The 15240-nt window shown below is 36.5% G+C and overlaps 1 protein-coding gene across 14 annotated transcripts in view; it reads left to right on the forward strand.

Moving 5' to 3' along the window:
• DCDC1 (doublecortin domain containing 1) overlaps positions 1–15240 on the forward strand; it is an 83400-nt gene that overhangs the window by 35932 nt on the left and 32228 nt on the right. For all 14 annotated transcript variants that reach the window (XM_016423463.2, XM_056801979.1, XM_007497215.3 and 11 more), the window contains 4 exons: positions 1492–1641; positions 2328–2429; positions 10835–10968; positions 12098–12262. In XM_016423463.2, coding sequence (XP_016278949.2) covers positions 1492–1641; positions 2328–2429; positions 10835–10968; positions 12098–12262 — 551 coding nt within the window. The remainder of the gene's footprint in view (positions 1–1491; positions 1642–2327; positions 2430–10834; positions 10969–12097; positions 12263–15240) is intronic.

Raw genomic sequence — 15240 nt, forward strand, 5'->3', positions numbered from 1 at the left:
TCTCTATTCCCCTCTCTGTTCTCACTGCTACCACCCTGATATATAATCTCATCACCACTCATGACCACATTAATATTTTGATAACCTCTACAAGCCTGGATTCCACCCTCTCTCGTTCCTGATCCATCCTTCCTATTGCCACCAGGCTAATATTTGTTATGCTTAGATCAGGTCATCTTATGCCTCCACTAGAAAAATCTTATGTGGCTGTCTACAGCATCCTAAATAAGGTGACTCCTCAGTTTGATCTTCCAGGGCCTCCGCAATTTGATGTCACCCTACCTTTTCAGCCCTATCCAACTATAGTATCTTACACATTCCCAGTGTTATAGCTTTGCTGAAGTTGTTCCCTAGGCATAGAATGTCCCCCACTTGCCATTTTGCCTATTGAATTCTTACTCATCCTTTAAATTCCTACTCAACTGTTCTCTTTTCCATAAAGCTTTTGATGCTCTCTGCTTCTGATGACCTGTGTGGCATTGGACCAGTCACTTACCCTCTTTCACTTCAATTTCTTTAACTGTAAAATGAGAGGCTTGGAACAGATGGCCTCTGAGAGCTCTTCCAGCTAGTTTCTAGATCTATGATCCTACAATCTTCCCTCCCCCTATTATTTGTATTTCTTTAATCTTCTGATCTTGTGATATTTTATATTATTTGTATGTATGACATACCCTTCTACCATAAGGTACCTAAAGGTATGGGTGTGCCTTATATAAATATCTATAAGATAAGCTGGAGAGAATGAACTGAAGTTAAAATTACTCCAATAGGTAGTCACAAAACTATTCATGAAATTCCAGGTGGGTTTTTTCTTTTATGGAATATAATAGAAAATGTAGAGAAAAAATTACTGCATTATATACATAGAAGAAGAAAACTCACAAACATTTTAAGTTCTGGATAAAAGTTGGCACTCAGTGGGCTTCTTCAATTTTGATTAATCTATTGGCTTGAAATATAAATGTCTTAGAAAGTAGACATTATTGACAGAAATGGATCATGAACGAAGCAATAAATTTAGGCTTTTCTGTTCAGTCATTGAATAAAACCAAGTAATATCTGAAATGGCATTGACCACCAAATTTATGGATTGAAACATTTCAAATGAATCCCTACCCAGAGAAAGCCACATCAAAGATTTTCCCGTTTGCCTATAATCTCTGAACAAGAACACCATGTTCTGACTGGAGGCAAGGTGCCATTTGCTTGCTTCTTGGTGGATTTTCAGCGTATTTAGGCAGGTATTTACAATTTGACAATTTTACCTACCATTGTAATGACTTTCAACTAACCCTAGAAACCAGTCTGTCCCTAACTCTATCCCTACATCATGTTCTGAAATGTAAAATTTCTGATGCCTTATTGTAAGACACTTCCTGTGAAGAAGCTGAAATCAAATCATGATCCCTTAATTTTTAAACAAAATATACAATTAAGAAACACTTCTCAAATTTCCAACTGAAATAAACTTATTGTTATCTTTCTCAGACAAAAAAACAAGCCAAGTGGAAATCAAGACACGTTCACACTCATCATCAGCCCGTTGGAGTTCTGTCAACAGTGCTTTGCTGACCTTTATTCTCAAAACGCCTATAGAAGTTTGGGTCTCATGTGGGGAACCATTTATCCCTCTGGATGGTAACTTTTAAAAAAAATTTCTAAGCAAATTTGAATAGAGAGGAAAAAAACAAGGAATCAGTTCCCAGTTTATTTTATGGAAAATGAATTAAATGAATATCCATGTCAGTGTAGTGCTACATTTATGCAAAGAATGAGTGGTTGGGTCTATCAATTCATCTGGGCAAGAGGATAGATGGCTTCATATCCCAGATGTGCCTTTTTTTTTTTCTTACGGGGATAAAATATTTTGTCTGGGAAAATGTCTAATTTAGATGAAAAAGAGATTCTCGATCTACAAGGCTGGGAATAATGGTATACATTACAAAATAACAAATGAGTTTAATTCACCATGAGGAAGACCTATCTGCACATCTTCATTTTTAAGAATTGCCCCCTTTAGGCAGTAGGTGGGTGTTAAAAAAAAAGCAAATAATTCCAAACCAGGCTTCCTTTGCCACAGAACAGATTTGGGAAACATATAATAAAGCACCGATTCTATTTTTCCCCTCTTTGATTCCACATGGACATGCCTTAAGCACGTTCATCTGTCAAAAGGGTTTCTTTTGATGACCCTCACCTTTTAATTACTTGTCTCTAATTGGATCTATCTCATGGATGTCAGGGGCATTACAAATTATCGGCATGTGTGATAAATTTCTGTTGATAAGAGAATTCAAGATAAAGACCCTGATTTTCTATTACAGCTTTGCAAAAATCAGAAAAACTTGAGAGAGCGAACTGGCTAAAGAAGGACAAAATTCTGGCTGATTTGGATGTCATGAAACACAAAATGAGACAGTTAAAAGGTTGGTAAAAAGAACTCATGAGTATGTTCTGTTGAATTCAGAATATGACCTCAATTTACTGATTGATGATTTACTCAAGACAGGTATTTGTCTAATGAACTGTAGACAAACATGGCTATGAAAGGCACTGCAAAGCTCATAGCTAATGCCACATTTCTTGAATATTTATTTTAATACTTAATCAAATATCAGACATCCTGTCCAAATTACAAACTCAACCCATCCCAAACTAAATTCAGTGTCTTCTTTTTTCCCTCCTTCCCCCTTTACTTCCCTCTCCTTCCTGACATCTTTCCCTCTTCCTGACTCTATAAATCTGTCAATGGCAAAGAGATAACAAGTTACAGTGAAGAATACCTTGGTTCTACTCAAAGAACCTTGGTTCCAATACTGCCTCTGAGGCTGCTACCTTTAAGACCTTGAGCAGATCTCTTAAACTCCCTGAACCTCAGTTTCCTAATCTGTAAAGGGAGGTAGAGGCATTAAATGGTGGCGGAATTAAATGGTGGCCTTCTCCTCAAAATCTGTGATCCTCTCTTCCTCAGTCACTGTTTTTAAACCTGAGAATCATTACTTACTATTTTCTTCAATTCTGAGTCCATGGCCAAAGATTTTTCCATTGACCACACTGACTCCCCCCAAATGAACCCCTTCTTCTTTGAAACTCTCATTCAATTGTTTGACCTCTCCTTTATATTTATGATAGTCTAACTTATAGCTATTTCTGTGCATAACTGGCCCCTTTGGTCATTGAGGACAAGATATAAGATATTTTTTTGCAATTGTGTCACCAGGCTTTCCTATAAGGGTTCCTACATTATGGGGTTGGAGTCCATGATTTCATCAAAGTAAAGAACTCCTTTTGAGTGATCTCCTTCTATCAGGGTAGATCATCATCTTCCTGGTAATTTGACAGTCTTAGAAGAGTTGATAGAGGGCAGGTAGGTGGCACAAGTGAATAGAGCACCAGGACCTGAGTTTAAAACTAGCATCAGATACTAGCTGTGTGACTCAAGGCAAGTCATTGTCTCAGTTCCTTCATCTGTAAAATGAGCTGGAGAAGGAAATGGTAAGAATTGGTTTTCTAATCCCTGCAATCCACACACTCTACTAGAGAATCAAATAAAGGTAATTCAATGATAACTCAGATTTACAAGAGGGTTGCACTTGGGGACTGACCTCAGAGTATTAAGCAAACTTATTCAACCTTGAAATGTTTTAGCAAGAGAAATGCCAAATCATCGAGTCTCTGTCTTCCAAAAGCAAAATTGCCACAATATCAAATGATTTATTTGGGATAAAAAAGATGTCATGCAATAATTTATGTTCTCAGCCTCACATCTAATAATAACAAAAATAAGACAGAGACGAAACAAAATGGAGTTTTTAAAGAGCTTGTGTACGGTATGCAGCTACTAAAAAACATGTTTCTTTCCCCAAAACATATCAACATAAGCAAATAAGATGAGAACTTCAATTTTTATGTACAAGGGCTTTTTTCCCCCTAAAAGTCGAAGAGAGCACTGAATTTGGAGTAAAAGACCAGTGTTCAGATCTGATCTTCATTACTTACCATAGGATTTAAAATTATAAATGACCTTAGAGATCTGTCCTATTTTACATATCAGGAAACTGAGGCTGAAAGGGTTTCGGCTCAAGATTATAGAGTTCGAAGTAGCAGATTCAGGACTGAAACTTGGTTTTTTGCCTCTAAATTCACATTTCTTACTATCTTACAACTCTAATTCCCAGGTACTTAACTCCCCATGTAATTTTGGATTTGACCTCTAATCATTCTCTCTGCACTGGCTAAAATTTTTTCTTTGATCAAAAATTCATTGCGTCAAAGGCTAGATTTTCTAAAGAGGAAGCTAACTCTCTATCCATTTATGCCATCATAAATATGCATTGAATTTAATGTAGCTATTATTTTCTTTGAAAAGCAGAATGATATAGTGGACAGACTGCTATCTTTGAAGCTAGGAAGACCTGAATTCATATTCTGACTGACACATACTGGCTAAGTGACCCTGGGCAAGCCACAAAATTTTACCCTATAAATTTCAAAGGTGGTGACCAACTTTTCCTCATCTGGAAGTTCTCTATACTGGTGAAATTAGAGATCCAGTACTTTATTATTTACTCTAGGTGGGTGAGAATGTTATTCCACAGCCCAACTTGATTAATAGTGATTATTATTAATTAATATTTAATTATTTGTATAATTAAATAATATAATTAATAGTGGTGATTATTAATACTAATATTATATTTGATGTTGATTATATTAATCGAAGCAGCACTATGGAATCTCTTATATTTTACATGTCATTTGGGGCAGGGAGCACAATTAAGGACACAAAGCCTTCCCAAAATTAATCCCCAAATTAAAATTTCATTGCTTTAGAGATTGATGCTATAGTTGGTGCTTAAACTTAAATGTCCCTAGAGAAATTTCCTGAAAGTGAAGAAAGTGCTATATCTCTAAATGATAATGCCAGAACCAGAAGGAACCATAGAAAGATCTTTATTGTTGCCACAATTTGGTCCAATCATGTTAAGTGATTTGCCCAAGATCGCAGAGATTATAGATAACACACCTCCAATTTGAAGTGAGATTTTCTGTTTATAATCCTCCTGATTATGAGGCTGGTTAATTTTCTACAAATAGCCCCTAGGTTTTAAAAATCCCCCAAATTCCACCCCAGTATTCTCTGAAGTATTATAATATTGTATGTTATAACATTGTATATATAATATTGAATTATTATAACATTGATATATTTTGATGAATCTATAAATGACTTAAAAAAATAAACCATGTTCACATTTCATACCTTCCCATATCCAAATAAAACCCATCACACTCAGTTCCCTGATATATTCATATTCTTGTATATATGCATATTCCCTAAATGTTCTTGTCCCTTCTTATTCTCCATTTATTTATATTATTATTAATATACTCTCATTCATCCTAATTGTCCTAATAATACTAATTGTTATTTATATACTGCATTATTATGAATATACTATCATTTATCCTAATATCTAACATTTTGTTTATAAACACAAACTTTGGCATGTAGATATATTTATATGTAATATTAAAATATTAAAATATTCATATTGATATATAGAAAAGGATATACTGCCGTCTCCCCCAAGGATCTTTACCAATAGCATTTCTTCTGTAGTTCATTGGCTGATCGAAGCCATTATATTTTTCTTCCCAAATCTATCAATTCTATATACATGTTTAAAAGCACTGATATAAGCTATGTCAAACTATTTACTTCATCTGAGTTGGGGGGAAAGGAAGGGAGAGGATCTCAATTACAAAATGTCAGAAAACATTTGTCAAAAATTGTTTCTAAATGTAATTGAAAAAAATTTAAATAACAAATTTACATGCTTGCTATACTCAAGAAGATCTCATTCTCCTAAAAAAAGTCATCACAGATCAAAAGTGTTGTGGATATATGAGCTAAAAGGGATGCCAGAGACCATTCATTGATACTTTCCAATATGTGGCACTATTTTCCTTCACTTGGTAACCTAATGGGTTTTAATTATTTGAATTATTCTAAAATGAATGATTTTAAAATGCTTCATCCAGTGTGTGGGGACCTTTGCATAGTGTAGTGGTCAAACTATTAGGAAATCAAGCAAATGATCAAGACTATGAAAGTGTGAAGGAAGGAGGAAAATAGTATTAAGTACCTACTATGTGCCAGGCAGCAGCCAGTAACGTAAGTCCAAAGGCAAGCAGGTCATTCTTATCTTTGTGTAGATTATTATATTCTCCTAGAGAGAGATGGCACAAATAGAGGAGGAGGAGGAGTAAAAAAATGAATTTTTTGTGGAGGGTGATACTGTGGATACAGTGGAGACATCCTTGCAGGATTTTATACCCTCTGCTGAAGCAGTGATGGTGTTGTTTTTATTACTGTTCCCTGAGAAATAATTGCTATTGTGTGTGAGAGAGAGAGAGAGCTGTCCACTCTCTGATGGATGCTACATGAATGGATGGATGGATGGATGGATGCTTGCTCTGGGGCCATCTACAGAAAATGGGTTAGGTCAGTTTGTACTCCCTCATTCATTGATAAATCAGGGCAGCTCAGACTCAGAGCAGAGTTCTAAAACTTACTAGACTAGCTCCTCTACAAAACCAATAATTCATCCTTATTTTTAAGTCAAGAGGCTAATCTCACCCTAGTGGAAACACAGCAGAGTCTTCCTAACCACCCTGCTCTCTACTCTGTTCTCCAAAACATTTTCAGCTAAATTCTCTCATTCTGAGAGTCATGAAAAACCAACTTTGGAATCAGAATACAGGTCCACATCTTGCTTCTGAAGCAGCCTGTATGTGTAACCCTAGGCAACTCATTTACCCTCTTAGTGCCCTTTGTATGAAACAATTGTATGAAACAAAGGAGTTATTGATCTTCCCTGAAAAAGGAAAGTGCTACGCCAGGGATCGTCTAGTAAAATGATGGAATTGGCCCAAACAAACTAGCCAATTGTAGCACAGTTCAAGGATTTTTAACCTGGGGTCTAATGGATGGAATTGTAGTTGTGAACTTGGATGGGGGGGGGGATTTGCATCTTTAGTGTCACTAATCATTAAATTAAGTTTAGCATTTCCTTTATTTATGAATGTTGACCACCAACATTATTCTGAAAAAGATGCCATAGGCTTCAACAGCCTGCCAAAGAGCTTAGTGACAAAATAAGGATTACACAAACCCTTGGGAGAGTGGATAAAGGACTGGACTCAGAATCAGGAAGACATGGATGTAAATTCAACCATGGACTTTGGCTTTGTGATCATGCATATATCACTTAAGCTCTTCTAGTCACCGCTTCTTAATACATAAAAAGAGATCAATAACCCCTATATTTCCTACCTCATAGGGTTTTTTTCTGGCTTAATAATAATAATAACTAATCCAGATTCAGCATTTAAGGTTTGCAGAGTGCCTTAAAATAGTGCTTTATTTTATCCTTCCAAAAACTCTGGAATGTTGTCATAGTTGAGGAAGCTATCATCCTCATTTTACAGATCAAGGAACTGAGGCACAGAGGGTTTAAGTTACTTGCCCAGGGTCACATAGCTAGTAAGTATCTGAGGCAGAATTTGAATTCAAGCTTTCCTGACTCCAAGTCCAGAGCTCTCTTTGAAATAATATATATATATATATATATATATATATATATATATATGCATATAATGTTTTGCAAAAACTATATAAATGGGAGTTATTATTACTCTTGGTTTTGTCCAGCTCTAAGAAGCCTTGCACATCAGGTCTGTTTCATTAACAATAATAACCCTAAATTACTGAGAATAAGCTTCACCTTAATATTTACGCAAAACTCTCAGAAAAACCTCATTTCATGAACCGAATGTCTTTTTTAAAGGAACAAAGCATCCAATGGATGTTTGTAAAATGGAGAAAGAAGACATTTTCAAATACATATGCAATATTTATCTCTTCTTATTGCTCCTTTGCTGAATGTGACCCATTATTTTAAATGCAGAAATTACCATGTCTTAAATCCTGGATAAACTATTTCTCAGCATTCAATATCGTAGGGCTTCCAAGCTTCCCAGCTTCTTTGAGAACAAAGGGCATCACAAAGGTGTCAGGAGCTAATCACGCTCCCAGGGTGTGATTACATAGAAGCAAAAGCCTCCTATCTCTTGAGTTAATATTATTTTAGAAATGCTTAATCCCCAGGCCATGAAGCTAATTGTGGGAAAGGCTTATTATTATAGAAGAACAAAACACGTGTTCCCAGTCTAATGGAGGTGATGGTGACAATATAGGTCATCAGTGAATTCTCTCCAAGTAAATCACAGTGGAACTGGGCAGTGCGTATTAGGTTGGAGAAAGGCACGGCATTATTGCTCTGGCTAGTCAGCAAAAGAAGAGGTTTGTTTATGGCTATTTCAAAGGCTTGAGCTGCAACCTAGGCTTCAAGGGTCTTCCACAACCTTTCTAGCTTCAATTCCCCATTCTGTGATCTATGCACCAGTCAATTTCAGCCAGCCGCCATCACTTGAACAGAGGCTGTCCTGTTCCTGCCTCCACACCTCTCATCTTCTGGAATTCCTTCTACTATACATTTTGTCATGGTATATTCTATAAGAAAGAAACCATAGCCAACTTGCTGATTGGGAAAGAACCAGTTATGCAAGAGATCCAACCCCTTATTCCAGCCTCCTCTGTATCTGAATGAATGGATAAATAGATGAATGAATAATAAAGCACTCATAAAACATTTGCTATATACAAAGCACCATGTTATGTACTAGAAATATAAATAGAAAAGTAAAATGGTGCTAGCACATAATGAGTGTAATAAATGCCTTCTCTAACTTGGGAGAAGCTCTCATCCAAATAGCAAACATCCTGCTCTACTCTGTTCTATTCTTTTTTTAATTTTTTTAAATTTTTTGTTTATTTGGTCAATTTTGAACATTATTTCCTGGTTACAAAAATCATTTTCTATTCCTCCATCGCCTCTCCCATCCCTTTCATTCCCATAGCTGACACACAATTCCACTGGGTATTACATGTGTCTTTGATCAGAATCCATTTCCATATTGTTGGTATTTGAACTAGGATCTTCATTTAGAGTCTACATCCCCAGTCATATCATCTTCTACCCATGTCATTAAGCAGTTGTTTTTCTTTGGTGTTTTTACCCCCACAGTTTTTCCTCTGAATGTGGATAGTGGTTTTTCTCCTATATCCTCCTATGTTCAGGATCACTGCATTGCCACTAATGGAGAAGTTGATTACATTCAGTTGTACCACAGTGTATCAGTCTCTGTTTCCTTGGTTCTGCTCCTCTCACTCTGCATCACTTCCTGGAGGTTGTTCCAGTCTCCATGGAATTCCTCTACTTTGTTATTCCTTTTAGCACAATAGTATTCCATCACCAACATATACCACAATGTGTTCAACCATTCCCCAATTGAAGGGCATCCCCTCATTTTCCAATTTTTGGCCACCACAAAGAGTGCAGCTGTGAATATTCTTGTACAAGTCTTTTTACTTATTGTCTCTTTGGGGTACAAACCCAGCAGTGCTATGGTTGGATCAAAGGGCAGACAGTCTTTTATCGCCCTTTGGGCATAGTTCCAAATTGCCCTCCAGAATGGTTGAATCAATTCACAACTCCACCAGCTACTGCTAGTGTTTCTAGTACAATGTGAAATAATAGAGGTGATAATGGGCATCCTTGTTTCACTCCTGATCTTATTGAGAATGCATCTAGATTATTCCCATTGCAGATGATATTAGCTGATGGTTTTAGATATATACTGTTTATTATTTTTAGGAACGACCCTTCTATTCCTATGCTTTCTAGTGTTTTTAGTAGGAATGGGTGTTGTAGTTTATCAAAGGCTTTCTCTGCATCTATTGAAATAATCATGTGGTTCTTGTTGGTTTGCTTGTTGATGTGGTCAATTATGTGGATGGTTTTCCTAATATTGAACCATCCTTGCATTCCTGGTATGAATCCTACTTGATCATGGTGGATGACCCTCATGATTACTTGTTGTAGTTGTATTTTTGCTAGTATCCTATTTAAGATTTTTGCATATATATTCATTAACGAGATTGGTCTGTAGTTTTCTTTCTCCACTTTTGGCCTGCCTGGCTTTACTCTGTTCTATTCCAACTCAATTGGAAAGTCACTGCTCCATTTAACACAAAGCTTTCCTTGATTCATCTTTTGTATGCCCGTGATGGAACAAACCATAGGAGTCAGTGGTCCCTTGCCCCATCCCCAAGCAATCCTGCTTCTGCTATTATTTGGGAAAGGCAGAGGTAAAACTGTTGGGTTTGGAGTCCCCCCAAAAATATGAAAACCTTACTAGCACAATGATTAAAGTCAAATAACTTAACTTATTTGAGTGTTTGGTATTTCTTCAACTACATACACATGATGGGGGATGATCCAGTCTACCTTGAAATTCACATTCTGACAAAAATCTCACATCCTTGATGTGTCATCCTGACTATGATCAGGAGCCACTGTGAATAAAGTACTGAACTTAAGGGTCAGAGAGACCTGGATTTGGCACTTATAACCGGCGTGACCCTGTATCCCTCAGCCTCAGTTACATCATCTGTAAAATATGGACAATTATGGCATCTATCTCCCAGGGGGGTTGTAAGGATGATATAAACTGAAATTTGCCAAGCACATTGCAAGCCTTAAAGCTCTCTAGAAATCATTGCTATATTATATATTATATATATATATATTATAGTACATACTATAATATATATTACTCTAGTATAAATAGAATTCAGGTTTGATTCATGTAAAATTTTAAAGCCTGTACTTGAAAACTCAGATATTCCAATTTCTCCTTCTAGGACGACGAGTCTTGGCACCTAAAATCTCCAAAATGGTTCCTACAAAAAACCATTCTAGGCATGGGGAAGTCAAAGGCTGGTCGGACCCCTCTCAGGAGGAAAAGAAGTTACTGGAGCACATAGAAAGTGCTGAGGTATGTCAGAAGTCAGCAAAGAAGACTCCTACTTCTCTACCAATATTTGAAACAAGGTTGACTTGGGTCAAATGCATCTCTGATCTATTCTCCGTGTCTGGCCAGTTATGCATGTTAAGCATGTAGCAAGACAAGTTGGCATTTGAAGGGTTCCTAAATGGACAGTCAACTCCGAATGAGGTGTTTTGTTTGAATGGGGGACCACGAATTATGGCCTTAGCAAAGAGGAGAAAAAGGCCCAGTGGATATGTACATAGGCAATTACATTGAGTACTGGAAAGATGAGTCTTAGGGCTTCATTGCTCATCACTCCTAAGGGTCTGGCTCAATATGTGAAAAGAGCAAAGAGTGAAAAACTAATTGCAATGGAGACATTCAGAAGTGTGAAATTCAGAAAGTAGTTTCAATCCATATGGTTAATCAATCAAGATTGCTGTTCATAAAAGAGGAGGGAAGAGAAAGGTCAGCTTGAGTGAGATGTAGACCTGGGAACAAACCACATTTCCCCCCCATGTTTGGGGGAAGTTTTCATCTAAATGGACTGTCCCTGTGTGGAAAGATTTCTCAAAGTTAGGAAAAGGACAGAGAAGTACAAGTCAAAGTTCTTGGGGAAATGGGACATCTCTTAGACTCCAGATACTCCCTTGCTGTGTGACCCTGGGTAAGTCATTTCATCTTGTTTGGCAAGCCCCAGCCCTTCTGTCTTAGAGTTGTTCCTAAGACAGAAAATAAAGATAAAAATAAATAAATATTTATAATATATTTTATTTATTTATTTTAAATATAATTTATAAAAATTTATAAAAAATTTAAAAAAAATAAAAATTTATCAAAAAATTTATAAAAAATAAAAAAAATAAATTTAAAAAATTTTAAAAAGACATTTATCTGCTATATTATGCCAGACATCATTATTAGTAACACAACTTCTTGGCATATTATTTTTAACCCAAGTTATTTCATCTGATTAGATTCGGTCTGTCTCTTGTTGATAAAGTAAACATGTTGATGATTTTCTTTATTTGTTTCCTAACATTCCCATCCCCTTTTTTAATTCTTTACAGAATCCTCAGTCTTCTCCAAGCTAAGGTCATTAATATGGTGATCCCTGCTGCTCTTCTCTCACTAGGCACAACTTTCTGAGGTCCAAAGTCAGCAGAACAAACGCAATCCTGTAGTACCATTGAAACAAAGCAGCCTATATACTCAGCCCAACACAAAAAGAGTCTTGGCTTACATCGTTGGTAATAAACGTGAAGATGGTATTTATGCCTGGGGCAGATCAATTACTGAGGTAAAGTTCTGGGGGAAATAATCAAGTTAGAGCATGTCTGGTAAGCAAGTAGAATTCTAGGTCTCAGGGAATACTGCCTTGATTCTTGAGGATTTTTTCTGATAACATGCAAATGAGGAGTTAGAGTAGATACCAAAAAATAATGATGGTACCCATGGCCACCTGTTCCTCCAATTGCCCAGTCTCTCAACTCCTTTACTCTCCATCTTTGAGACATGTGATAGATATCCAGATAGATGTCCAGAATTCCAGTCTAAGATAAAGAGAGAGCAAGGGCTGGAAGCACCCTGGTTTCCTAACCAAGAAAGCAAAAGGGGCTGAAACTAGTGTCAAATGCCTTTTGAAATAGACCAATCATGACTAGGTGAGGTAAGCAGGGACTTAGGACATGGTAGAGTTGCTTGTTTGTATTGGCTATAACTGTGGAGTCATTTATTATTTTGAATCGGGGGCTTAATTTGCATCCCATGGACTTTTTAAATATGTTGATAACTATTTCAACATAATTCATTTCCTTTCTAAGGCTCTGTATTTTCTTTTGTACACTAAATAACATTATTCTGAGAAGTCCACAGACTCCAACAAAGGGATCCATAAAGCAAAAAATAAAAACGTCAAGTACTCCTACCCTGGCTATTTTTCTACTTTTCACTTCCTCACAGTTGGGCAAGATGGCTTCACTTGGATGGCTCAAAATGAAGGTATCCAAACTCTGTAAATAACAGAAGTAGAGAGGCAAAGGAGCTGGTCAGATATACTTTAAGTTCAATTTAGGGAAAAGTAATCCCTTCCCCCTCACAGACTAACTAAACTACTACTATTTTAAACCATAATAAATTGGTGATGGAATGACCTGGGAAGAGCATTAAATCCAAGATCAGAGGAAATGAGTTTGAATCTTGACTCTGTCATTTCCCCATCTTCATCATCTTTCCAAGTCTTACCCTAACTGATCTCATAAGAGTCAACAGCTCTAAATCTGTGATCTCATGACAAAATTCAGTAAAGAAAAACTGATAGGACTTAAGTCCTAAGCTGTCCATAAAGAATGGAAATCTCATCACTCTGCAAACTTGATGATATCATTGTGAACCAGGAGAGGAGACAGTTTCTTTGCCCATTCATCCCCAGTAACTTCACCATGAGTTCCAAAAGCCAGCTGAGGCAGACCCTATGTACTTTTGCCTATTTTCAGATTATTGGTACAGAATACATACAGAATACAGAAGATATCCTCTTTCTCCATTGAAAGATCTTAATTCTATCCAACATGTAAACAATATAATCATGTCTGATGGTCTCATCAAAGCATCAGCTTTTGCAATAAAACTTTGAATAGCATAAAAATCATGCTAAAATTTGAAAGAACTACTCAACAGAGTCATAGTTATAGAGCTGGAAGAGATCCTGGAGCTCATCTAACCCAGCCCCACTCACTTTACTAATGATAAATCAAAGGTTCAAAGATTCACTTTCTTTTTCATTTGTTCAGTCATGTCTGATTCTTTGAGACCCCATCTGTGGGTTGTTGCTATTTTTGGATTTTTTTTGGCAAAGACACTGGGTTTGCCATTTCCTTCTGAGATAAGAAACTGAGGCAAATAAGATTAAGTGACTTGCTCAAGATCACTCAGCTAGTAAGTATATGAATCCAGATTTGAATTCAGGAAGATGAATTTTCTGACCACTGTGCTAACTCAGCTGCCTCCTTTTTCAAAGAACCATAATGATAGAGTCAGACTCTAACTGGACTCTCCAGGCCAGTGCTCTTTCTACCTCACTACCTTGAGCTTAAATTCCCTTAAATTTTTTAAACATTATTCTGTGATGAAGACTAGTAATGTTCTGTTATGTCTGGCACAAAGTTGTCAACCAAAAATATATCACCCAATACATAAGATCTTAATAAATATTCACTGAGATAATTTATACAAAGTACATTTATATTTTAACTGACAAATGCCATACCCCCTTCTTACTCATCCTCCTTGACCTTTTGGCATCAGTCAACTCTATTATTCATTTTCTATTCCTGGGTTCCCTATTTTCTCTGGGTTTTATGACCCTGGTTCTTCCACTTGTCTAGTTGCTCTTTCTCAGTCTGGGGTACATGGAATTGTTTTTGAAATATTTTAAATGTATATACATATTAATACCATAGTAAAGATGATAAATCATCACTATATCTCTTGCGGATTCAATATCAATGAGACACCTAGTAACTCTGGGTGTCCCACAAGGTTCTTTTGTGAGCCCACTTTCTCTGTACCTTCTTTGATGATCTCATTAATCATCATACATTTAATTATTATCTGTTAGATCTATATTTCCCAATGCCCATCTCTCAAATCACAATTTGCATTGCAAATTGACTTTTCATAGACTTCTCAAATTCAAAATGTCAGAAACCAAACCCGTTTATCTTGTACTCTCTTTTCTAGCCTCTTTTCTGAACTTTCCTATTGGTGTAGAGGGGCTCTATCATCTTTCTAGTCAAACAGGTATCATTCTTACTTCTTCATTTTCATTCCACATAGTCAGTTGCCAAATCTTGTCCTGTCTAGCTCCACATCTCTTGTAAATGTCCCCTCTTGTCAACATGTGATTGCCATCATACTGTTGGAATTCTCTCCTTTCTCAAAGCTGCCTCAAATTCCTGCTTTCCATCAAGATTCAGTCACTTCCAAATGAAGCCTTTCCAGGTTTCCTTTGTTTCTTGGTGTATTTCCTCTCCAAATGGCCTTATATTAATTGTGTAGATATTATGTAATTATAATAATACTAAATGCATATCATATGTTCTATATCACTATATTATATATAGTCATATATACTATAGCAAAGGGAATGTGTTTAGCTGTGGGTGTTTTAAGAAAAATTTTGCCAAACTAGAATGTCTCTCATATGGGGATGGTGAAAATGGTGAGAGAACTAGTGACTCTGGATTGTGTGGTACAGTCGTGGGGAAGGCACTGGCT

Source organism: Monodelphis domestica, chromosome 6 (assembly GCF_027887165.1).
Source record: "Monodelphis domestica isolate mMonDom1 chromosome 6, mMonDom1.pri, whole genome shotgun sequence".
Taxonomy (NCBI): Eukaryota; Metazoa; Chordata; class Mammalia; order Didelphimorphia; family Didelphidae; genus Monodelphis; species Monodelphis domestica.